Consider the following 22988-nt stretch of genomic DNA (forward strand, 5'->3'; position numbering starts at 1 on the left):
ATTTTATTATTTTGAGAAAAACTATAGTACAACACTCATACATTCCACAACTATATATTGTTTAATTTAATTAAACTACTATTTAGAGACAATATTCCATATATGACACGTAATAAGAACAAGATTTCTTAAATGTGGAATGAAATGAGTGGGAGAGATATTTATAGACAAATTTTAGGTTTTTAAATTTTAAAAAGAAATAATAATGAAGCCAACAAAGGCAATTAAAAAAAATATAAACTGGAAGGGTTCAAGGGTCTGAGCTCAACAGTTATGAACAAGACTTTTTTATTTATTTTTTTAAACAACACTTGAAAAGATGGCAAAAGCTGACCACATTTATTATTATTATTATTTTATTTTTTGAAAGGGCGAGTGGGTAGGTATGAATTCCAACGGTCATTGCCAGCAAGAAACATTCAAAAAGCTTTTAAATATATATATATATATATATATCCAGCTTTTAAAAAGATGAGTGGAGAGTGCTTTAATGATTGGTTGTTGAAAAGCACATGGATGGAGCCCATTATAAATTTAGCCTAGGCCAAAACTGGGCTACATTTGGCCCGGTTGAAGGGCTAAATGGCTAAATGTGGCCCTCCAAATTTAACCAAAATTTTATTTAGCCCATGACTGTAGATGGGTTTTGCATTAATGTAGGGCTATATCCATGGCTGGAGATGACCTTAGATTACTATAACATGCCTGATTACATCATATCTATTCTCTGCTCAGAAGTCCAAATTTTGGTTCATTAGCTTAGGAGGACTCATGCTCCATGCGCTGAGGGTCTGTACAGAAACAGGCTCAGTCCCATTGTTGAACACGAACAAGTGAGCAGCATCGTTGACAGCTAATGTGGGATAAACCCTGGACAAGATGCATGTTTTTCCTCCAGCTGCGAAACTTTCGACAACGGAATGATCAATCTGCAATTGGAAAAAAGAAAAAAAGAAGGATATTAGTTATGAGTTCTTGAAAATCTTTTTTACTTATAAAAATGAATTACAAATAAACTGAGAAAAATAAAGGGTTAAAGGTAAAATTCGTACCAAACTCCTTAGAGAAATCTTCTTCTCAGCAGCTAAATCTACATCTACATAGCCAGCAAATGATGGTCTATACTGTTTGATGTCAAACGGCCTCAAAGTTGAACTGCTCCATCCAATTAAATTCAGTGTTAATTTTATTTTTAAAAAGAAAAATAAAGAAAAGTTGAGCTAGTAGTTGGAGGTAGGAGGACAGAGACAAACCCTTTTGCATCAGAGCACATGAGAACCTTATGCTTATTGGCTTTTGTTTTAAAAACCCTAAAGAAGACAGGAGTGAACTCCTCTAGGTTTTGTGAAGCCAACGTCGCGAGCCCAAATGGACCGATGCCCCCTTGAACATGCGAACGCTTTAGGGCACAAACTGATTCGGCGTCAAGCTTTTCCCAGTTAGGGTCAAACTCCTCAGCTTTGTCCAAGCTCGCCAGCGAGAATGTAACATCAACGTCAGCCTGAGCAGCGGTGATTCCTTGAACTTCAACAAGTTTTCCCGGTATGATATTTTGAATACTTTTCAAGTCGACCTTTTGTCCCCTCAAAGTTTCTAATTCTGCAACAGGCCATTGGAGCACTTGTTTCCCATCAGGGCTCAGCCACACCTCCCTTGGAATTGCCTGCAAAATTATAACACCCATAAAAAATTAAGAAATGCCAATATATAGTAATGTTGTCTACAATGGTTCATAAATATAGTATTTCTTCAACAACAACAAAAAAAACACATTTTTAATACGACAATAATTAATCACCGTCAGCTGAAAGGAAAAAGATATAGGCCCAGAAACCATACCTGAATTCCAGCCCATCCCTTAGCTGTATCATCTTCAGCTGTATCAGACTCATTAGCCCAACCCCACAGGATCCTCCTATTCTTTGAAGGATCAAAGAAAGTCTTGGAAGCATAAAAATTCCCATAATCCAATCTCAACCCATCCCTACCATCAACCGAAGTGTTATCTGGCAAATAGATATCACCTTCAGGATCATATTTCCCGACTGTGTAATATTCATAGCGAGTCTCATCAAGGCTCACTTTGAACACATGCTTCACGTCCTCACCAACTTTTGATGTGTCCATTCCATTCTTCCCATGCAACGAAACGGGGAAAAAATCGGGGCACTCCCACATGCCAGTTTGGGAGGCAGAGTGGAGAGCGTGCTTGGCCTTGACCCAGTGCTTGAAGTCCTTGCTCCGATAAAGCCACGCCATCCCTCTGTGCTTTCTCTTGCCACCCACCAGCATTCTCCAATGGCCGCCGTGCCACCATGCAGTCGTGGGGTCACGGAATTGGCTGGCGTTCATGTCTGAGCTGGGGATGACGAGGGGATTGTCATCCGGCTTGAGCCATTCCCGGAGGTAGGGGTCGGATACGTTGGCCGGAACCGCGTAGTTTTGGATCTGTCGCTTGTCGTTGTCAAGGCCGGTGTAGAGGATGACGGGGCGGTTGCCGGGGAGGATGGTGACGGAGCCGGACCAAGTACCGTTTACGTCGAAGGGTTTGGAGGGGAAGACGGCGTGGGGTAGGGCTTCCCAGTTGATGAGGTCTTTGGAGATAGAGTGGGCCCACACAATGTTTCCCCACACAGAACCTTTGGGATTGTATTGGTAGAAAAGGTGGTAGAGACCATTGAAGTACATGGGTCCTGTGCAATTTGCAGTCAAAAGTTAATTAAGGAGATCCAATTAACTGCTATTGAGAAGTTTTGATATTGTTAACGCCAAAGATTACTCACCATTTGGGTCTGTCGATGGTTGGTTTATCAGCCGCGCGCCATGGAAATATCCGAAAGCAAAACAAGAGTTAGTGAGTGAAGTAATTTATGAATGAACAACTTTAAAATACCAATTGCTTGAATTAATATTGTTCGTGATCACAGTAAAGATGTTAGGGACGAAACAAGCAAATTAACGAATCTCACATGCATTAATTATGCATAAATGCATCTCAACCCCGAGAAAAAGAGAGTATTTCTACTATTCCATATGTATTGGATGATACACCAGCCGTAATATACAAAAATTACTCAAAAAAAGGCAACCTATAGACGTCAATTGTCTTTCCAAATATATTTTAATTTCCTTTATTAAATGAAAGTGAAATATACCAAACTCTTAGTAACACTAATCAGAATGTTTTATAAGACAATACCGTTAATCCAGTGCTGTGGAGGTTGAAAATGGTAGGCAGTTCTGTGGAGTTGCTTCACCTCACCGGCAGGAACACTTTGAAGCCTAGAGTATACCCTATGCGACGCTTTTACTCTATTGTCGTTAATTGTGACCAACAAAACACACGAAGCAAATAAAAAAAGGGGAACTAGCTTTCTTACAAAATCCATATTTACAACATGCAGTGATGAAAGAAGAGGAAAAATTATGGGATAAATAGGGGTTGATATATCTATATATAGCGCTGGAGACTCAGCGAGAGACAAGGTGGTACTGGCAGTAGCGATCTATAAGGGTAAAGCGAGAGGCCCAAATTAAATTACGATGGAGGTTTTAAAATTTACATCTAAAAATATTTATGGTATTTGCTTGTTAATGTGGAGAATAATAAGGGTTAGGTTTGGATTAAGTCTCCTATTACGTATTAATGGAAATTCAAAACCTGACTTATGACTCGGCTTTGACGCCTGACCACCCTGCCATCTACATATCTCCTTCAAGTTCCTTTCAAGAAGAAGGGAAATTTGGATTATTAATTGGGTTATTTTTTTGTTAGGAATATTTGGACATTTTGGTAGTCTCTTTTTATTTTTCTAATGATGATTGGACAACTTAAAATGATTTATTAATGGTGCTTTACTATATAAAGACAAATAGAAGGGCACCAAGATAAAATAGTTCAATCTCTCAAAAATTGAACAAATCAGTCCAGTCACTGTTCGATAGTGACATGAGATACCTCTTATGTCACTCACTAATAGTGACATTGAACAACACTCGGGTCACTATCCGACAGTGATACAAGAGTTATTTAATGTCATTGTCGGACAGTGGCCGGACCGATTTGTCCAATTTTGAAGAGACTGAACCATTTTAATATTTTGTCTTGTGTAAACGACTTTTTATTTATTTATCATTTTCTATTTATTAATTGAATGGTTAGATCATCTGCTACGTACCTTGATTATCTTTTTTCTTTTGGTACAATTGTTGGCGCCGTCTGGATTGCCTTTTCTAATGCACTATTATTTGAATAATTTGGATGTTTTTGTTTATAATTGAGTGGCTTCTCTTACTTTCTTTAAAAATTTTAGATGTATATACGTATTGAATAATATTTGTCTTGGCTCCTGAAAAAAGATGAGGAATTCCTTCTGAAATGAATATGTGACCAATTGAAAATGGACAGTTGTCCAACCAATGAAAAGTAATATAAACAATAAATAATTGGTATAAGTGATAGAATTTGGGTGCAATCCACACACGTATTGTTTGTAATTCAAGTCCTCTGACTTCAATGCCACATAGAATTACATTCCTTTTCTAATTTTATGATGTAATCATATATATTTTTTCTTTTTAAATTTATTTTCATGTTCCAATTATGCCTTTATGATTTAAATCGAGAAAGACTGATTTATATCATAATAATTAGCTAATTAATACAACTATTGATTCTTATTGCAATTCATAAATGGGTAAGAAATTAATTTTAGGCCAATAATTACTATATTTGATCTTTTTGTTAATTATGATTTGAATTTATAAAATATTTTCTTGTCTATCCATTTTATTTTGAAAATTCTGTAAACATGCGCTGATACAATAAATAAATAAATAAATTTCCTATAATCTTTCTTCCTCATCTTCTTCTTTGTTCTTCCTTCTTTTTCTTCTTACAATCCTATGGAGGAGGTTTAATTATCTATGGACTAGGAATATAAATGAATGTTAATTAGGTATGGATAGGTAAATTACCTATGGAGGAGGTATACATTTGAATGCTATTTATCTATGGAGGAGGTATACATATGAATGTTAATTACCTATGGAGGAGATATATGATATGAAATTACCTATGAAGGAGGTAAATCAAACCACCCAAAGACATATATACCTCACCATAAGGTATTCACTGGTTGAAAGCGTTTCATAAATTGAGAACTTAATTATCTTCATTTCATATTTTTTATGGGAGGGGAACAAAATATGTAAGGCCAAATTTGTAGTTTTTATCCATAAAAAAAAAAAACTCACGCCATAGACACACAGATTAATCTCTTCTTAGGTTATTCCAAACAAGGTTTTAACAAAATATAAAAGTATCAGCTCTTCATATAATTAGAATATGTAGATGCTAATTAAACTTAACAATAGATGAAATTATTTTTTGCTGTCTACAACCACCAACAACGCCATGTGTTATGATACATAGATCCTTATTTCCTAGCTCTCAGGCTAAATTATTTAAACAAGCATAATTTTACATTATTCTACATTATCTTCTTCTAGACCCTAAACCCTATGCGTTCATCTGTTTAGGAGCATTCATACTCCATGCAGTGAGGCTCTCTACAGTAATAGTCTCAGTCCCATTGTTGAACACAAACAAGTGAGCTTCCTTGTTAACTGCTAGAGTTGGATAAACCCTAGATGTGATGCATGTTTTTGCCCAAGGTCCAAAACTTTCAACAACAGAATGATCAATCTGTAGTTTTGAAAAAATCAGAAAAAGCAAATTAATTAATAAGAATTTATATCATTGCAAATATTAATTGAGTTTAAAATGGGTTTAAAAAAACGCACCAAACTCCTGAGGGAAAGCTTCTTGTAAGAAGTCAAATCTATATCCACAAAGCCAGCAAATGATGGTTTGTACAGGTTGTTCTGCAAAGACGAACTGTCCCAAAAAAAAATGGAAAATACAAATGGCAAGAGTTAATTACATGGTAATTACAGTAATTAAGGGAATTAAATTACGTACCTTGTTGCATCAGAGCACATAAGAACTAGGTGCCTGCTGCCTTGAGCTTTAAAAATCCTGAAGAAAACAGGAGTGAATTCCTCTAGGTTTTGTGATGCTAATGTCAAAAGTCCAAAAGGCCCAAGGCCACCTTGAACTTTTGAACCCTTTAGGCCACAAAGTCTTTGGGCATCGAGGCTGGTCCAGCTAGGGTCAAAATCTTCGGCTTTGTCCAAGCTAGGGATTGAGAAGAGAACATCAACATCGGCCTGTGTGGTCCAAGTCCAACAACATAAGTTAATGCAAATCAATAATTCACAAAATAATTCAGTTCAGAAAAGTTAATTTGTATTGCAAATGCATGCATGTTAAGAGGGTCAAACCTGAGCCGCAGTTATTCCTTTAACTTCAACATAATCTCCTAGTTTGAGCTTTTGAATGTTCAACTCGACCTTTTGCCCTCTTAGAGTTTCTAGTTCTTCAATAGGCCATTGCAACAATTGTTTCCTATCTGGACTGAGCCACACCACCCTTGGTATTGTCTGTAGAATTAATACCCAAAACAATATATATGTTCAACAAATCAAAATCAACAAACTAATCATAATACTGATTGTTAGAAACGTGATCAGCAATGTAATCAGTAGAAATAGTCTTGTATGGTTATTACCTGAATTCCGGCCCATCCCTTAGCAACATCTTCGTGAGATGTATCAGACTCATTAGCCCACCCCCACAAAATTCTCCTACTCTTTGCAGGATCAAAGAAACTCTTGGATGCATAAAAGTTGCCATAGTCATATCGCAACCCAGACCAACCATCCACCAAGGCTTTATCAGGAACATACCTATCTTTCTCAAGAAAATATTTTCCAATTGTGTAATATTCATACCTAGTCTCATCAAGGCTCACTTTCATAACATGCTTAACATCCACACCAAATTTTGATGTGTCCAACCCAAATTTGCCAACCAATGGAACCGGGTAAAAATCCGGGCATTCCCACATACCCGTATGGGGAGCGGAGTGAAATGGGTGATGGGCCTTGACCCAATGCATGAAGTCCTTGCTCCTATACAAATGGGCCACTCCTCTATGCTTCCTTTTGCCACCCACCAACATCTTCCAATGCCCATCGATCCACCAAGCTGTTGTCGGGTCACGGAATGCGGTTGCGTTCATACCGGCATCTGGGACCACTAGAGGGTTGTTGTCGGGCTTGATCCATTGGCGGAGGTACGGGTCGGATGCGTTTGCCGGGATGGCATAGTTTTGGACCTGGCGGTTTTGGGGGTCGATTCCAGTGTAGAGGATAATGGGCTTGTTGCCAGGGAGAATAGTGGCGGACCCGGACCAACATCCATTTATGTCAAAGGGCTTGGACGGGTATATTGCAGGCTCAAGGGCTTCCCAATTGATCAGATCCTTGGACACTGAATGGGCCCAAACAATGTTGCCCCAAACCGCACCTTTGGGATTGTACTGATAGAACAAGTGATACAGACCACCAAAGTACATAGGTCCTGTTTGCATTCAGAAAATATTAAATTAAGAGAGTGATTAGGGAATTAATTTAGACTATAATTGGTAATTGAAATAAAGGGTTGCAAAATCTGAACGTTGGGAAAGAGAGACTCACCATTAGGGTCTGTGGTTGATTGGTTCATGGGCCACCATTGGAACAACAACAAAAAAGTCAGTGACTCTACTAACTAGAAGAGGATTTAGGAATGAATATAACACTTGTTCTGTAAACATAGAAAGGTCATTCATTATTTGTCAACGGGTCTAGACTAGTGGAAAGGATTTTGACCACTGTAACTGTGTGTGTAGGAAACCTCTCTTTCTCAATATCGCTTATATAAATATAAAAATAAAAAAATCAGTAATATTATTTTATATTTAAGATATAATATTTTACTATGCTGTGATGATTTAACTGTTGATTTTCATAACTTTAGAAAGAATAACCATAATGAGTTTTGACTGAGGCAGATCTGGAACAGATATCAGGTGAAATTTACAGAATGATATGACACCAAAACCTGAAGCCTGTGATCAAAACTGACCAAAACTAGCTATTTTCCAGGACACGGTAATCAATGGCCGAAAGAAAAGAAAAAAAACCACCGCACCCATTTATTTTTATTTTTATTTTTATTTTTATTTCAGCTGTAGGTTACTAAAAAGTAAAGCTATAATGAAAATGTGACATGGTCTCACGGATAAATGACTAGGATGTTGATTTTCTGAGGACCATCCAAGAACCAATAGGGTAGCTAGGCATGCCAAGATGGTGGTCCATGCACCGCAATATTTAAATTGAATCATATCCATCCATATTTACTAATTAGATATGTACGTCTGTAAAGTGCAAATAAGTTGGTAGCAACACATCAAAAATGCAATGAACACCTAAAAGATTAACCCAACTAAAATAGAAATACAGGTACCAATGTCTAGTACCTAATTATGAACGACACTCCGAAAAAGTCATTATGTAGAAGAAAAAAAAATTACATTTCATTGAATACATATATAATGACTTTTTCACAATGCGAATAACAACTATTAAAATTCTGAAAGAAATTTTAAAAAAAATTAAAGTAAATAAAATCCTCGATCTAGTGGATGGTTAATGTGTCGAACTAGTGCTCTCAGTACATAAAAATAGGCTCATTTATTTCTTGAACAAGATAAAAAGGGTTCAAGCACTTAAATTCACATACTCTGATAATGGCATCCATGTTGAGCAAAATAACAAACCCAAAAAATGTTCTGAGCAAAACAATATAAAACCTTTTATTATTCTTTATTTAGGTAATTCCCACTAGCTACCAAAGAAGAAAGGAAAGATAAAAGCCTAGAGAGCTTAAACACTATGGCAAAACAAAAGATTAATGCCTGTAAACATCTCTTCATAATCGCATGGTTGCTTGGTTTCTTCTTTTTTGGAAAGTGCTTGCTTGGCTCGATGTTCATAAGTAACCGTGTAATTAAGGAAGTTATACAACATGCAATATTGTGAAGATGAAAGAAACAAAAACCAAACTTGAAGATCATCATCATCTTAGAAAGTTCTAGAATTGATCAACCAAAGTAGTACCAGTACCAACCGTTAATCCAGTTGCTTGGAGGTTGAAAGTGAAACGCAGTTCTGTGGACTTGGTTGACTTTGACGGCAGCAAGAGACTGAAACTCGGGGTAGACGTTGTGTGATGCTTCGACGGCGTCGTTTTTTATGACAAAAACACAACAAGAAGCAATTAAAAGAACTTGAAGGAACTTTTTTAAAGTATCCATTAAAACACAAGTGGCAGATTAATTATAGCAGAGAAGGGAAGAAGGGCTTGATATAATAACATAGAGAGAAAGAAAGGATAGTGGGGGAGAGTTTAATGATATCAAATTAAGGGTTGGCTTGGCTTATCATGTATATATATAGTGTGAGGCTCAGTGAGAGAGAAGGTTGAGAGAGAGAGAGAGAGAGAGAGAGAGATGGAAGGAAGTTTAATAAAGAAAGTGATGCTGCTAGATGTCGAGAATAATAAGGATTGGATTAAGGATAACTTTGTTATTAGTCGAGCGGTTAGTTATGGGAATTTAAAAGACAAATAAAAGTTAAAAAGGACTTCGTGGGTAAAAGTTTAAGTTGATAAAGTGTTAATTAGCACACTCAAATGTTGCCAGATTATTTCAATCTTCAGAGTTCTCAAATAAATAATCGATGGTGTTCATTCATGTCTTTTCTTACGTTTATTTCACACACAGAATTATTTAATATATAAGTCCATCTAAAAATCTTTAATCAAAATACCCCAAGGAATGGGATGTGATTCTCATTCTTTATTTATGATATTCCATTTTTTCCTATACTGATTGATGGTAAGTAAATGTGCCATGAATTTTTATCCAAATTAAATCATCAACTAAACTAAAAGAGCTACAGTTAGTAAAATATCAATACACTTGAAAAGTAAAATATGTTCTGAAAGCCCTAGCCGCTAAAAGAGAGAGATAGAAAGAAAAAGAGAGAGAACGCTTCAGGATCTCATCAGATCTTAGGTGTTCTTTAACTTTTCGTGGACCTATGTCGATCTACTCTTCTTTTGGCATATCTATTGTCTCATATATGGGCTGGCTCTAGTTGTGATCTTGTGAGACTGCTCTTTGAGGTGTTGCGGCTTGATCATGGTAGATCCACTACTCATTGTTGCGTTGAGGCCTTAAAGTAACTAGATGGCGCTCTCTATGTCATCACCAAAGGAAGATTTGTGGCACGGTTGGTTTTCCTTTTGCTGATATTGATTTAGTTTTTCATATTATTTTGGTTTAGTTTGTTCAATAAAGTCCAGAAACTCTATGAGTTTTATGTTTTTTTTCTCTCATGATTCCAGAAAAACTTAGTTGAATTCGTTGGTTCTTCTTAGTCTCTTTAAGAAAGTCATGTTGGTTAGCGACTAGTTTTTGTCTTTGATGCCATTAGAGTAGATTCGCGGAAATTATGGTTGTTGAAAGAGGTTTTAGAAAAGTTTTTTTCGAGTGTGATTCTCTCCAGATTGTTTCAGCTTTTTTGCTAGCTCAAGTCACTGGGAAGTTTTATCCATAGTTGCCAAATTGATATTGGAATGTTTTCCTTTATAGTCTATGTCCTTCGTACTCTTTATTATTTTTATTGATCTAATAAAATTCTATCACTTTTTTTATCAAAAAAATATTGAAAAGTAAAATATCACTAAACTAAAAGAGCTATAGTTGGTAAAATATCAATAGACTTTATCTAATGATACCTCTCTTACTAAAGTTGGAAGATATCCCAAATTTGAATCCTCCTACACCACTGATGATTTTTAATTTTGGTTACAAAGCTCAAATTGAAGTGACTCTAAATCGATTTGACTGGTTTAAATCATTTCAAACAATAAAGGTGGACCCAAAGAACACATTCGATGATGATGTGGTGGAATATAATACAGAATCAAATTGTAACAAGTTCTGGATATTGTACATTCTCATGGGCATTTTTGGGTCGGCATTAGATCAGATTGAAGAGTTTTCCAAAGAAATAAAGCCGTAGCTGTCTTTCTTCTTTCTATTTTTCTCCCAGCTTTCCTTTGATTTGTGGTGTTTTCATATTTATGTGGGTACAGGAATACTCTATCCACTTCTCGGACATTAAGGTGGTTCATGTTCAAACTCGAGATCAAAAGAGTAGTGATCGATTTTAGTTAGTGAGATTTCCAACCCACTTTTAAGAGATTATTTAGGGCAGCTCATTTTGAAATGAGAGCCCCAAGGACTCATGGTCCGACAAGGTTCAAGAGATTGATGGTCATTATGATAATTGGAGCATGTTAATGGAGAATTTTCTGAGATCCAAAGATTGAAACTGGAATTGTTGAACCATAACCAGAAGCAGGAGTAGTGTTGACGGAAGCACAGAGAAAGAATCTAGAAGATCAAAACCTGTTTTTTCAAAATGTTTTAACTGAGGATGAACTAAACCTTAAGAACAACAGCAACATTATTTTCTCTTCAAAATTGAAACCTTAGCCTGTCTATAAAATGTCTGGTAAAAAAGGTTATACACAAGAATTTGTCATCTAACTGGTTTGTTTTGTTCTACCTGTGATAATGTTTGGTGGGAATAATTGATGTGTGATGGATACCGTCTCTTGTTTTCCAGTTTAGGGTTCTTGACAATTCTCATCTAATCTCCACATTGCAAAGATGATAACTTTTAACTAAAATCTGCATATGCTTTCATATTTGTTGTGTTCTGTACCTTCATGCTCATTACCTATCTTCCACTCCAAACTCATGCTTGCTTGGGACAAGAAGACTTTTATGCCGGATACCACATGGGACAACTTCTCCAATTCACCACATCCGTGCACAAACGGGGGTTTAGGAGATTATGTCTTTATCTCCAAATTATTTGCGAACGAGATGATAGAGATTATTTTTGAACTTTATGTCCCATCTCCAAATGTAAAACCAAGATGGTAAAGAATACAGATGGCCACCGAACACTGCATTTGCTAGTGGGTGGGTGCATGTCATTCTCTTAATGTGCTTGCAAAAATTACATGTGTAGGGTAAAGCGTTCTCTTGCCAGACAAATATTTATATTGTGAGACTGTCAATTTGAAACATATATTCAGGCAACTTAAGTTAACAATCAACCCAATCAATGGTCCAAATTACTAGCAACATGAGCATCGTATATTGACCGAGAGTGTAAACAAGAGAACGTTTTATTCGTAAGTATATGTTTGGTAACTTGAATAACAAAAAGATGAGCCTCGGGAGAGCAAAGACAATAGATTGGTTTTCAATCAAATGTGCTTAGCAGATGAAAAGACCAACATTTCATTTGGGCCTTTCACGAGGTGTTGGCAAGGCTTTTAACTCTAAAAGGTAATGTGAAGTGAGAGTTTAGCTCAAGTGAAGTGATTAGACTGCATATTGTCTTCATCACGGGAATTGGTGTGGAAAGAAGTGAACAGAATTTTCCAAATCATACAAATATGCTAATGACTATATTCTCCTCCTCAAATAACACTATTTGATGCCTCAATTGAAGGTAGTTACATACAGTCTCGAACAATTTGATTTCATAAAACGGCTCAACAGAAAGAAATCCATAATAAAAACAACTCAATATTCTGTTTTGTGACATATAAATTGAACTAATAATTAGGGTAATGAGGAGACAAAAACAAGGCAGTGAAGGACTTAAGGTATGGGAAATCCAAGAAGCAGGGTCTGGATTTGACATGGGGAAGGATCATGAACAATTGGCAGAGTGAGCATGAAGATGGTCGCGAACAATTTAAGGAGGCTTTGTACAAATAGATCACTGTCTGATTTGTTTGAAGGACACTCAGAGTATTGGACAAGTTAGCATCAGTTTGTCATCTTGTTTTTCAGGACTGTTGAATCTTGGACCTATGGGTTTAATCACTAAATATGCTTGAGAAAGGGATCTAAACTTGGTTCTGTTTATTTGTTTAGTCCTAGTTACAATCGACTTATATGTGTGTACAAGTTCAAGGCTAATATGTATGTATTGGAAACGTATATAATCATCCATGTATTCCCTTGATAAGCAATTTAATATACTGATTTTTCCTCTTCCTCTTTCTAAATTCTCTTTTCAGCGACGTTTTTTTCAACAGAACAAAAAAATTTGAGCCCAGGTTATCATATTTCTTCTATATTGTTCAGGTTCATCAGTATAACAATATATGATATCCGGTATTACCAACAACTGACTAAAGTCCCTAATATAGGATATGGGTGAATTGAGTATTTAGGTAGTTTAGCGGAAGCGAAAAACAATGGAAAACAGAAACTATAACAAAAGGGATAGGTCTGGAATAACTCCAGGGGTTTGACTTATAAACCCTACTAAAATCAGGAAAACTTTAAGTTACTAAATCTGGAAAACTTAGAGAACAAGTTAGAAACTAATCGCAGGAATAAAAAAAATGCCAGATTTAAAGACCAAATTAAATGACTTCCTCTTCCATCTCTTTCTTTTGTAAACCCTAATGGGTTTGACAAAGATGTCAAGATAAAGCAAGAGAGGAAATCTTACCTTTTTCTTTAGGCTTTTGGAAACTAACCAAAATCACCATCAAATAAGTGAACTACCAATAATCTCCACATGAACAGGTCCCTTCCCTGAAGTGGTGAAACCGGTTTACGTCTCGGACAATGATCACCCTCTGTGTGATAGCTGATACAAACTTAGTAAATGTATGGCAGTCACCGCAAACCCTCAGATTCTTTGTAATTCTGATAGGAATTCCATTAGCAGTGGCAATAAGGCCAAATGCAATTGCCAACTTCTCACTATGTGAATACAACATACCCAGCTTCACTTCCTCATCAACATCATGTAGCACAAAATTTGTATCAGGAACATAACCAGCCAGCTCCAACTTCTTACCCAAACTCTCGAGCATAGCATAAATCTTTTCTGACCGCGGATGAGTCCTATCTCCAGTGCTAAATTGGTAAGTTTTATTATCCACCTCAATCCATGTCAAACCAGGTACTTTCTTTAGTCTCCTCTGGCTCATCAGATCTCTCATCTTTGCTACATCTTTCCACCTACCTGCTCTTGCATAAATATTTGAAAGCAATACATAATGTCCTGCATTTTCGGGCTGTAGTTCAAGAAGCGAATTCACTGCCTTTTCTGCTAGGTCTATATTCCCATGGATTCTACATGCCCCAAGCAAAGCGCCCCAGAGTCTCTCATCTTTCTCAACTGCCATACTCTCTACCAATTCTAAGGCCTCATCAAGTCTCCCAGCACGGCCCAAGAGATCGACCATACAAGTATAGTGTTTGATGTCTGCTCTGACAGCAAATTCATCCCACATCAAAGAGAAAATCCGAAGACCCTCTTCAATCAAGCCTGAATGACTACAAGCATACAGTAGTGAAACAAATGTGATCACATTTGGTGATACTCCACTATTTAACATCAAATGAAAAATATCAAAAGCTTTTCGGCCATGTCCATGATAACCATAAGCTGCAATCATGGCACTCCATGTTATAACATTCTTCACTTGCATCCTATCAAAAATTTCCCTCGCGGAATCAATGCACCCACACTTAGCATACATGTCAATCATTGCCGTTCCTAAGATCACATCCAAGGAAAACTTATTCCTGCATATATAATAATGAACAAGTCTAGCCCTATGCATAGCACCCAATTTTGCACAAGCATTAACAATAGTCACCATAGCAACCTTATCCGGCACAACACCTTCTTCTATCATCCAATCAAACAAAACCAAGGACTCATCAGCATTCCTGCACTCAGCAAATGCACCAATCATCACCGTCCACGTTACAAGATCCCTGTTCTGCATTTTATCAAACAGTTGGCGAGCATCGTCTACAACCTTGCATTTTGCATACATGTCCACGAGCGCTGCACAAGCAAAGTTATCTGCAAGCAAACCATGTTTCAAAACAATGTCATGAACCAATCTGCCCATTTTCAGGTCCTTCATATCCCTACAAACCCTAATCACAAAAGGCAATGTATAAATATCAGGGGTCACCCCACTTCTAATTAGCTCCCTAAATGTTGCAAAACCATTAGTAAAATCACCAACATTTACAAACCCACCAACCATTACACTCCAAGTCACTGAATCTCTCTCCCCCATCCCACCAAACAGAGCATAAGCATCACCCAAAACTCTACGCTGGGCATACATGTAAAGCAGCTTGTTTGCAACAGTGAGATTTTGGAGCATCCCATTGACAACCACTTGGGCATGGACTTCTCTAATGTGGGAGATGTTTCTAGAGCTGAGCAGGGCAGTGACATAGAATTTCGGCCGAGAGCGTGACAAGAGAGGCTGCGGTTCTTTATGTATTTGTGTACGGGCGATTCTGGTATCTGCCATAATAGCAGCTGTAGAAAACAAGTAGAGTCTAAGGATGCCATGGTTTGCAACAAGGTTGGTCTGGTTTTTCAGTTTGAGCATAATAATGGTTGAGGGAGTCGAAATGTTTCAAACTGCCATGAGCTTTATAGTTTAAGAATGAGAAGGAAAATGAGCGGGAAAACGAAACCTTGACAGATACTTTTTTGGTCATCCGTTTTAAAGAAATTAGTATTTTTATAATTAAAAAAATTTTAAAAACAAACATTTTTATTAAGAAATTAGCTAATTACACTATACAAAAAGTACTGTAATCCAAAGAACTTAAGATGTGTTTGAAAAAAGAGCTTTCCTAAAACAAAAGGAAACCAAACAATGATCACGTACACAATTAGCTTAACAAAATAGCATATATGGAATAAAACTTAAAACACATGTAGGTAGGTTTCTGCCTTCAATATACATTCCTATATTGAGCTACACTGCTAAATCCAAAGACTGGATTTATTGATACACTGACTTGAGATAGGAACAAGCAATACACCCTTCTCTTACATCCTTTTTTCTCAAAAGCAAGAAAAATTGTCGGATAATGATACAAATACAAATACCAATTTAATGCAAGCGATTGAGCTAAAATCACAACACTACTAGTTTAGTTGTGTAAGCGGTGACCGGGGTATAAGTGACGGTTTCAACTCCTTCACATCGAATGATTCGTATGAATGGTTTTCCCGGAATTCCTCAACAAGAGCTTCCATAGGCATGGCTCGAAGTGACTCAATTGTGCCCTTGCTTGGAACTTCTGGCTCAGTCTTTTCGGGTGTAGATCCACTAGGTTCATAATCCTACATATTAAACACCAAAGTCATGAACTGAATTGCAAATGCGCACATATACTAAACCAGTAGGATAAATTGCCAACCTCAGTTACTTTTCTTACATATCAGGCACAAAGTATGTCCACTTCATGAAGATAATCATGAGTGATAAGTTCATTAATCCTCATCATCATAATGACAAGTTGTGAGAAAAAACAGCTTACCGCATACTGGTTCTGGAAGGTGTCCCGTGCCCTCTCTTCAATTGATGCAGCTTGGCCAGAGTGATCCTCCCGAAAAGTCTCAAGGGTATTTGAATGAGCCTTGATATTCTCCAAGATTTCAGAAATAGATTCACGCTCCTGCTCATGCACACCTGTAGGAGGTTTCATAAATCGTATGCTTAGAAAACTTATATGAATCTTTATCTACATTTCATGACAACATTCCAATTTCATCATTGTTCAAATCGAATGCATAAATCCCTAAAGAAAACAACCAAATTCTACAGTTATTATAACTGCATTATTTCTAAAAAATAAAAATATATATAGCAAAGAAGCATAGTATATTGTGGGAGATACAACCCCCAGAGTATGAAACAAAACAATTATTTGTATGTCATCCACTCTCTCAGCCACTTTTCAAACCGCAAACATTTTGGAATGTGTACAACTAACAGGCACTTGATTACCAATTGGATCACGCTAACATTCATTTACACAATTAAAACATTTATGAAAGAACACTGATCACAAACACATAAGCACAAATCATATAAGCTGGACTGAGATTCAGAGTATTTGTGCAATCACCAGTTGATATATTAGAATAAGAAAAACAAAAACTCACAACCAACATGCTGAATGACATCCTCAGTATTCTTTGCCACATCTTGCTCAACTGCAGCCCTCACTGAATTGATCTCAACATCATGTTGCTCATTACAATCAGAAGCATTCCTGCACCAAAATATAATAGATTTAGAGCGATCGACAAACAAAATCTACACTTTGCATAGAACTGAAAACATGTCCCTATATTGTTTAACAAGAAGTGCCCTTTTTTCTGTTAAGGTTAACAAGCAATGTTCTTTCTCCTGTATATACTTTTTCTAAAAGAACATTACAGTGGGTTGCCCACACAAAATTTAGGCAAAGGCAACAAAAATCCTAATGAACAAGATGTGAAAAGGGTTTCCCCACCTGATAAGTGACACCATGGCTGAAACATGTTTATTTCCCATATCATTCACAGACTCCTGCGTCATTTTCCAGTGCTCCAAAGCTGAATCAACAGTACTTACACTAAACAAATAAAAGGACAGAACAAACATCAACATTCAAGAAAACAAAGTATATGGATCAAGACTTGATATATAACATAAAGCATTAACTTACCTTTTCTGTAAAAGAACCTCCATGCGACAATGCTTAGCAGCAGAATAATCAGCACCATCCTTAGCGTCATTCTCTGCTTGCATTGAAAATTCCATCCATTTTCTTTTTGCATCTGTGGCGATACCCTCCATGGAGGAAACATGACCATCCATGAAAGACTTGTCTGCAATGGCACTTTCTCTGAAACCAACAAGCTTGGAATCCACCTGGCAGTTCAACCAGCAATCATTTTGGAATGAGATTGAATACAAGCCTTAGTTTGAAAAACTAATAACAAAAATAAAAAATCAACACAAACAAACCATCTCCTTTTGGCGACAAATGTGAATAGAGACTAAGCTAGAGATATCAGCAATAAGCTTCTCAGCATCAGATTTCGACTGCTCCTGTGTGGCACAAACACTTAGCATGTCAGCAAAATTCCAAGAATACGCTACATATGTACAATAATTGTGTATACATACCTCATAAGCCTTCTGAAATTCAGCAATACTATTCATTTTAATATCGCTCGTCTGTGCCACATGATCTTCAAGCCTCTTTGATTCTTCCAAAAGCTTGTGTAGGAATCCTTGAGAGTACTCAGAAATGTCCTTTGTTTGCTTAAAACTAGAATGGAACCTCTGTTATACGAAATTTGAAGCAACTAAATAAGAAACTTTTATGAAAAGCAATTCAGAGAAATATAGGTGAGAAGTAAAGTTATTTTTCCATGCTATGCAAAATAGTTTATGCACAACATACATTTTCGTACATGAACTTTATAAGAACCTCCAAAGCTACCAAAACTTGAAAATGCAATACGGTACATGTCAGATCACGTACCTGTTTCAATTCCTTAGCAAAGGCTACCATTTCACCCTGCTGTGTTGAGAGACCACTCTGAAGATCCTCAAATATTGAAGCTGCTTCACCAGCGTCTGAAGCTAGAAACTGGTTACGGAAAAATAAATAAATAAGCTCGTTATCAATCAACAGAAGTCGTAAAAATAAGAAAATTAAAATAGTGCAAAACTGATAAGTGCAACAGGGGAACTCCTTTGTTGCTACCTACTTCTTCAACAGAATTTGCATTAGAAGAAGCCAAAGATGAAATTTCCTCTAGAGCAGCATTAGAGCTCGCCTTGTGCAAACGCACAACGTTCTGCACTGCCTCAATATGAGAAAGATACAAAGTCCTTGAAGATGTCAATTTGTGCTTCATATCCATAATCGCCTAAAAGCAGGAAGTCCAAAACCATGAACACATCATTAAAACACAAACAAAAACGTAAAAAAACATAAAGAAAGAGAAAACTGTTGAAAACATTCAAACAATACCTTAACGTGTGCACTTAAAAAAGAATGACAGAGGTTCTCAACACACTGAAGGTGCTCATTCTGACGAGACATTGATGTTGCCACCATCTGGCAAAGAGAACCAATTTGTTGGGCAAGATCTGCCTGGTAATTATTCACTACCAACCTATTATCAGCACTCAGCTTGTCCTCTCTACCTGCGCAGTATCACATCATAAACCAAAAATTAGAAAATTTTAGTCAATTTAGTAGACAATTAAAATAAGTTGAAAACTAATTTCTTAATGTACAACACGAACCAATTTTTAAGAACAAGGAAGCATTATCATGAAGTGCCTTCTCCAAATCAGATTGCAACATGCATGCCTGATGAGCCAGGGCACTTTCTGCCATGCATTCAATATATCAAAACAAACAACATAAACGCAGAAGACAATCAAATTCAAGAAGTTAAGGATTCAGATATACCCGCTTTCTTCTGCTCAGAGATAATAAAATCCCTCTCTTTCAGAGCATATTGACATTTCATCAATTCTTCATCAGCCGTAGAAAGCAACTTCGTGGTATGATTCAAAGTTTTCTGCAAAATTGTTTTTGCACTTAGTTTCAGAATCTACAAACAAAAAAAATCCACAACCAAGAATACAGTACATGGAAATATCTCACCTCAGTTGAATCGAGTTTGCCACTCAAATCATGACATTGTCGAACCTGGACATTATATTTCTCCTGCAACTCCTCAAATTGCTGTGTGTAACATCCCATATATGTAAAATTGAAGTTAGATATAACATAAAACCAGTAGAGTTCAGTGACTCATAATTTGAAAAACAAGTATCATACAAACAAACCTTCTGATGGGTCTCTAGCATAACCCCCATATGCTCAATCTGATCAGCCATGGACTAGACACAAGAAAAAAGAGCATAAGTATATAGAAAATGGAATCCATAAGACCCCTCAGAAATAGATAATCAACGAAAAATGAAACAAAAGCTTGTATTTCAACATATATGGCAAGAGGTGCTTATCTAAGGACATAATAACTACCACCACCCTAGCAACAAGCAAAGAAGGGAGAAAAGGAAAGTTAAGTTTCACAAAGCCAAAAGATAATTTCAAAAGCAGAAAGCAACTCTTGTATTCATAGAAATTGAATCAGGAGTTAACAATACCTCAAAAACACTATCAAACAGATCCAAATACAAATACGATCATTAAGAAACTGCAGGACAATGAAGTAATAATCACACCTTCCTTTCACTTTCCTCCTGATAGTAGCGCTCCTTCGGGATATAGACACCATTCTTTTCACGTGCAGCATAAACCTCTGAACGCAATCACAATATTAGAACAATCACCTCAAGTTACACAGACAACTTTACTTAACAACTGGAATCCAAAGTGTCTGACCTGCCTTAAGCCGTTCAATTTCACCATAAAGATCCTTGATAAGGGTTGATTTCATCATTTTTTGATTTACCTACAAACGACCACAACAAAAATAATTTCAATAGATAAAGATGCAACTACTAATAATTTTATGAAACACTATACAATACTAAAGGATTCGACACATAGCAGATCACATACAACAATAGCATTGTGCAATAACATAAAAAAGAATATTGCAAAAAATTAAACCTCATATGGCGATCATAGCTACAGTCTTCACAGAACACAGACAATTTGCTAAAACAGAATAACCATTCCTATAAGTTTGTAATAATGTACAAACTTCACAAAGAAAATGACTTGATTATTACATTTCTTCCAGTAACCAAAAAGCTTATAACTTTCTATGCACCCACAAACAACTTCCCCAAAACTATACAAACTTACCCAAAAAGGACATATTAGATAAACAAATTGTGAGTACCAGTATGGAATAACAAACCTCAGGTTTATTTCTTATATTTTTCGCCCTGTGTGCATAATCCAGTGTACTCAAAGTTTCCTCCAGACAGTGCACAGCTGGCGAAACTGTAGCTATGATGCACGTCTTGGTTCTTCCTCCAAGTGAATCCCGAAGTAATCGTGTTAGCTTGCTATCCCTGATTCCAAATACAATATGTTATCACAATTGAGAAGAACGAAGAACATAGGTATAAGGATAAAAAGTGCATGCAAACCTGTAAGGGATATGTCCAAGATGTTCCACCAGAGCATTGATTACTCGCCCTAAAGTCAGTAAACTTTTGTTGATTTCTCCGGCTTCCCTTGCACGGCCCTAATAATTGTATAACACAAAATAAGAACAGTTTCAAGGATAGAATTAATAAAGCAATTCCCAATCACACTAGAAAAAACTAGAACAGTCAAACTAAATGTTTGCACCTCTCGAGCACCCGAACGAGAGATATTTTCGGAGCCTGCCAAATCAACCAGATTCAACTTTCCACATTTGATCAACTCTTCACCTTCTGGGGTTGATTCCTTAATGTGTATCGTGATGGAAAAGAGAGAATGTGACCGACTGAATTTAAAGAACGGAAAAAAAAATTATGTAACGCGCAGAAAAGCTGACACTCCAAAAAAAATGACAGTAAAAGAAGCATTTGCAATACCTTGATTGCTTGTTCAATAAAGTTTCTGCAGTGCGACGCTTCGAAGAACCTCTTTCGAGTAGAGTGAAAATCTCACTAGCACTCGTCACAATTTCCTCCTCTAAACCTCTTACAAGTACTCCACCTTTCCCATCCTCCATGAGAGGCAACTGCTTTTTCTGCTTCTCCTCCAAAGAAACTCTGGAAAGTTCCTCTGGAGCAAGCAGATCGGTAATCTCTTCATTGTAGAGCTCTAAGAAAGTGACTTTTACACTGTACTCTGCGTTCTGGCCCTCAAGGGTATCAAAAATCTGCTGGACAGCCCTCGGAATAACTCCAGCTTCGGGAGGCAATTCTCCCTTTGGCCCACTCTGTTGCAAGGGCCCATGATATCAACCGTTTTTATAAATGAAAAAGTATAAAACATCACCACGAAACTAATTACAAGACAGGGGACACACAGTACCTTTGCCCTTTTGCATTCACCCTCCATTGTGTAGGTCTTTCCTGTACCAGTTTGACCGTAAGCAAAAATGGTACAATTGAAGCCTTCTAGGACTTCATTCACTATCGGAATCACAGCTTGCTCATAAAGATCCCTCTGCTGAGCATTGGGACCAAAAACCTAAAAAAAAAGCAACCAAAAAAAAAAAAAAATGGAGCATTACTCTACCAAATTGAAAATTTTCATACAAGAAAACAGCGTATGGGTTGAAGGAAAATACCTTATCGAAAGTGAAAACCCTATCGATATGCTTGCCTGCAATGTTCTGGGACACAGCCACTTCTCTCATGTATTCATTGCAAGTAATAACCTGCGGGGCATTGCTCCGCAACTCATCGTCACTAAACGGCCTAAAGCAGAATTAAAATTAGCAAATTAAGAATATGGGCAAGTAATTGAGGATTTCAAAATGATGCCGCATAAATCTGTAACAATTTTCAAAAACCCTAACCCTAGAGAAGGGAAGTACCTGCAACGAAGGAGGACCTGGACGTTGACGCCCTTCTCCTTATCGTGGCGACCCGACATTCTGATGCGATGGCGAGAAGGCGAGGGAGAGCCGCACGAACCTATGATGTTCTCGCTTGTACTAGATCCACTTCCCCAAATGTTTCTCTGTGCTTCTCTCTCACACACTCTCTCTCTCTCTCTCTCTTTCTCTCTGTATCTCTGTGGAGAGATTGTGAAATGCGAAATGGTTCTCTCCCTCTTTTGGTCTGAAATGGAAAGAGAGCGGGATGAGAGTGAGATTTGAAATTTTGAGAGGCGCTCTCTCTCTCTCTCTAAATATTATATCGACGGCTCCACTTCAAAGGTTCAAAGAATGTAGATCGGACGGTTTTGATGATGTGGATATGTTCAATTTCAATTTCAGGTTCGTGGATTAGACTATATTGCCCTTATAATTTGTCGGACCAGGGAATATTGGGCTCTGTTTGTGTTTTGCGGGCTCTGGTCGCGTAGTATTTAACGTAGTCACGTATATGGGTATTGGATTGCTAGTTTTAGGCCTTTGGGCTTGGCTTTTCTTGC

General features: G+C 37.1%; 4 protein-coding genes across 4 annotated transcripts; all 4 read right to left on the reverse strand.

Moving 5' to 3' along the window:
* Nucleotides 1-426: 426 nt before the first annotated feature.
* LOC117634246 (beta-fructofuranosidase, insoluble isoenzyme 1-like) lies at nt 427-3412 on the reverse strand. The gene is made up of 6 exons (XM_034368242.1): nt 3200-3412; nt 2784-2792; nt 1840-2693; nt 1254-1663; nt 1053-1155; nt 427-929 (listed from the first exon to the last, which is right to left on the reverse strand). Exons 1-6 carry the CDS (start codon nt 3387-3389, stop codon nt 732-734), a joined length of 1764 nt encoding a protein of 587 aa, XP_034224133.1. The 5' UTR covers nt 3390-3412; the 3' UTR covers nt 427-731.
* Nucleotides 3413-5314: 1902 nt separating this feature from the next.
* On the reverse strand, nt 5315-9452 carry LOC117633860 (beta-fructofuranosidase, insoluble isoenzyme 1-like). Its single transcript, XM_034367675.1, has 7 exons — nt 9080-9452; nt 7603-7611; nt 6633-7486; nt 6346-6504; nt 5984-6231; nt 5806-5899; nt 5315-5707 (listed from the first exon to the last, which is right to left on the reverse strand). Exons 1-7 carry the CDS (start codon nt 9264-9266, stop codon nt 5522-5524), a joined length of 1737 nt encoding a protein of 578 aa, XP_034223566.1. The 5' UTR covers nt 9267-9452; the 3' UTR covers nt 5315-5521.
* A 3996-nt stretch (nt 9453-13448) lies between these two features.
* Nucleotides 13449-14942, reverse strand: LOC117633861 (pentatricopeptide repeat-containing protein At3g46790, chloroplastic-like). Its single transcript, XM_034367676.1, has one exon. It carries the CDS (start codon nt 14909-14911, stop codon nt 13619-13621), a length of 1293 nt encoding a protein of 430 aa, XP_034223567.1. The 5' UTR covers nt 14912-14942; the 3' UTR covers nt 13449-13618.
* Nucleotides 14943-15769: 827 nt separating this feature from the next.
* Nucleotides 15770-22730, reverse strand: LOC117634759 (kinesin-like protein KIN-5C). Its single transcript, XM_034368973.1, has 23 exons — nt 22426-22730; nt 22177-22306; nt 21918-22076; nt 21473-21822; nt 21243-21381; nt 21038-21135; nt 20803-20959; nt 20319-20388; nt 20159-20235; nt 19757-19810; nt 19572-19652; nt 19374-19485; nt 19205-19291; nt 18927-19102; nt 18661-18822; nt 18432-18539; nt 18071-18229; nt 17909-17992; nt 17607-17812; nt 17412-17513; nt 17059-17168; nt 16431-16582; nt 15770-16233 (listed from the first exon to the last, which is right to left on the reverse strand). Exons 1-23 carry the CDS (start codon nt 22482-22484, stop codon nt 16036-16038), a joined length of 3030 nt encoding a protein of 1009 aa, XP_034224864.1. The 5' UTR covers nt 22485-22730; the 3' UTR covers nt 15770-16035.
* Nucleotides 22731-22988: the final 258 nt, after the last annotated feature.

This window comes from Prunus dulcis, chromosome 7 (genome assembly GCF_902201215.1).
Source record: "Prunus dulcis chromosome 7, ALMONDv2, whole genome shotgun sequence".
Taxonomy (NCBI): Eukaryota; Viridiplantae; Streptophyta; class Magnoliopsida; order Rosales; family Rosaceae; genus Prunus; species Prunus dulcis.

Bases quoted from the DNA above. Each gene is read 5' to 3' on its own strand.
- LOC117634246 (XM_034368242.1), bottom strand. From the start codon at position 3,389: ATGGATTTTGTAAGAAAGCTAGTTCCCCTTTTTTTATTTGCTTCGTGT. The intron at 1,664-1,839 runs GTATGGTTTCTG...ATAATTTTGCAG, and splicing joins AGGGATGGGCTGGAATTCAG to GCAATTCCAAGGGAGGTGTG. The intron at 1,156-1,253 runs GTTTGTCTCTGT...TGGATGGAGCAG, and splicing joins ATGTGCTCTGATGCAAAAGG to TTCAACTTTGAGGCCGTTTG.
- LOC117634759 (XM_034368973.1), bottom strand. From the start codon at position 22,484: ATGTCGGGTCGCCACGATAAGGAGAAGGGCGTCAACGTCCAGGTCCTC. The intron at 20,389-20,802 runs GTTTGTTATTCC...GGTCGTTTGTAG, and splicing joins ATATAAGAAATAAACCTGAG to GTAAATCAAAAAATGATGAA. The intron at 19,103-19,204 runs GTTCGTGTTGTA...GATACTGCGCAG, and splicing joins TTCCTTGTTCTTAAAAATTG to GTAGAGAGGACAAGCTGAGT.
- LOC117633860 (XM_034367675.1), bottom strand. From the start codon at position 9,266: ATGGATACTTTAAAAAAGTTCCTTCAAGTTCTTTTAATTGCTTCTTGT. The intron at 6,232-6,345 runs GTTTGACCCTCT...TGGACCACACAG, and splicing joins AAGGAATAACTGCGGCTCAG to GCCGATGTTGATGTTCTCTT. The intron at 5,708-5,805 runs GTGCGTTTTTTT...TCAAAACTACAG, and splicing joins AGCTTTCCCTCAGGAGTTTG to ATTGATCATTCTGTTGTTGA.
- LOC117633861 (XM_034367676.1), bottom strand. From the start codon at position 14,911: ATGTATGCAAAATGCAAGGTTGTAGACGATGCTCGCCAACTGTTTGAT.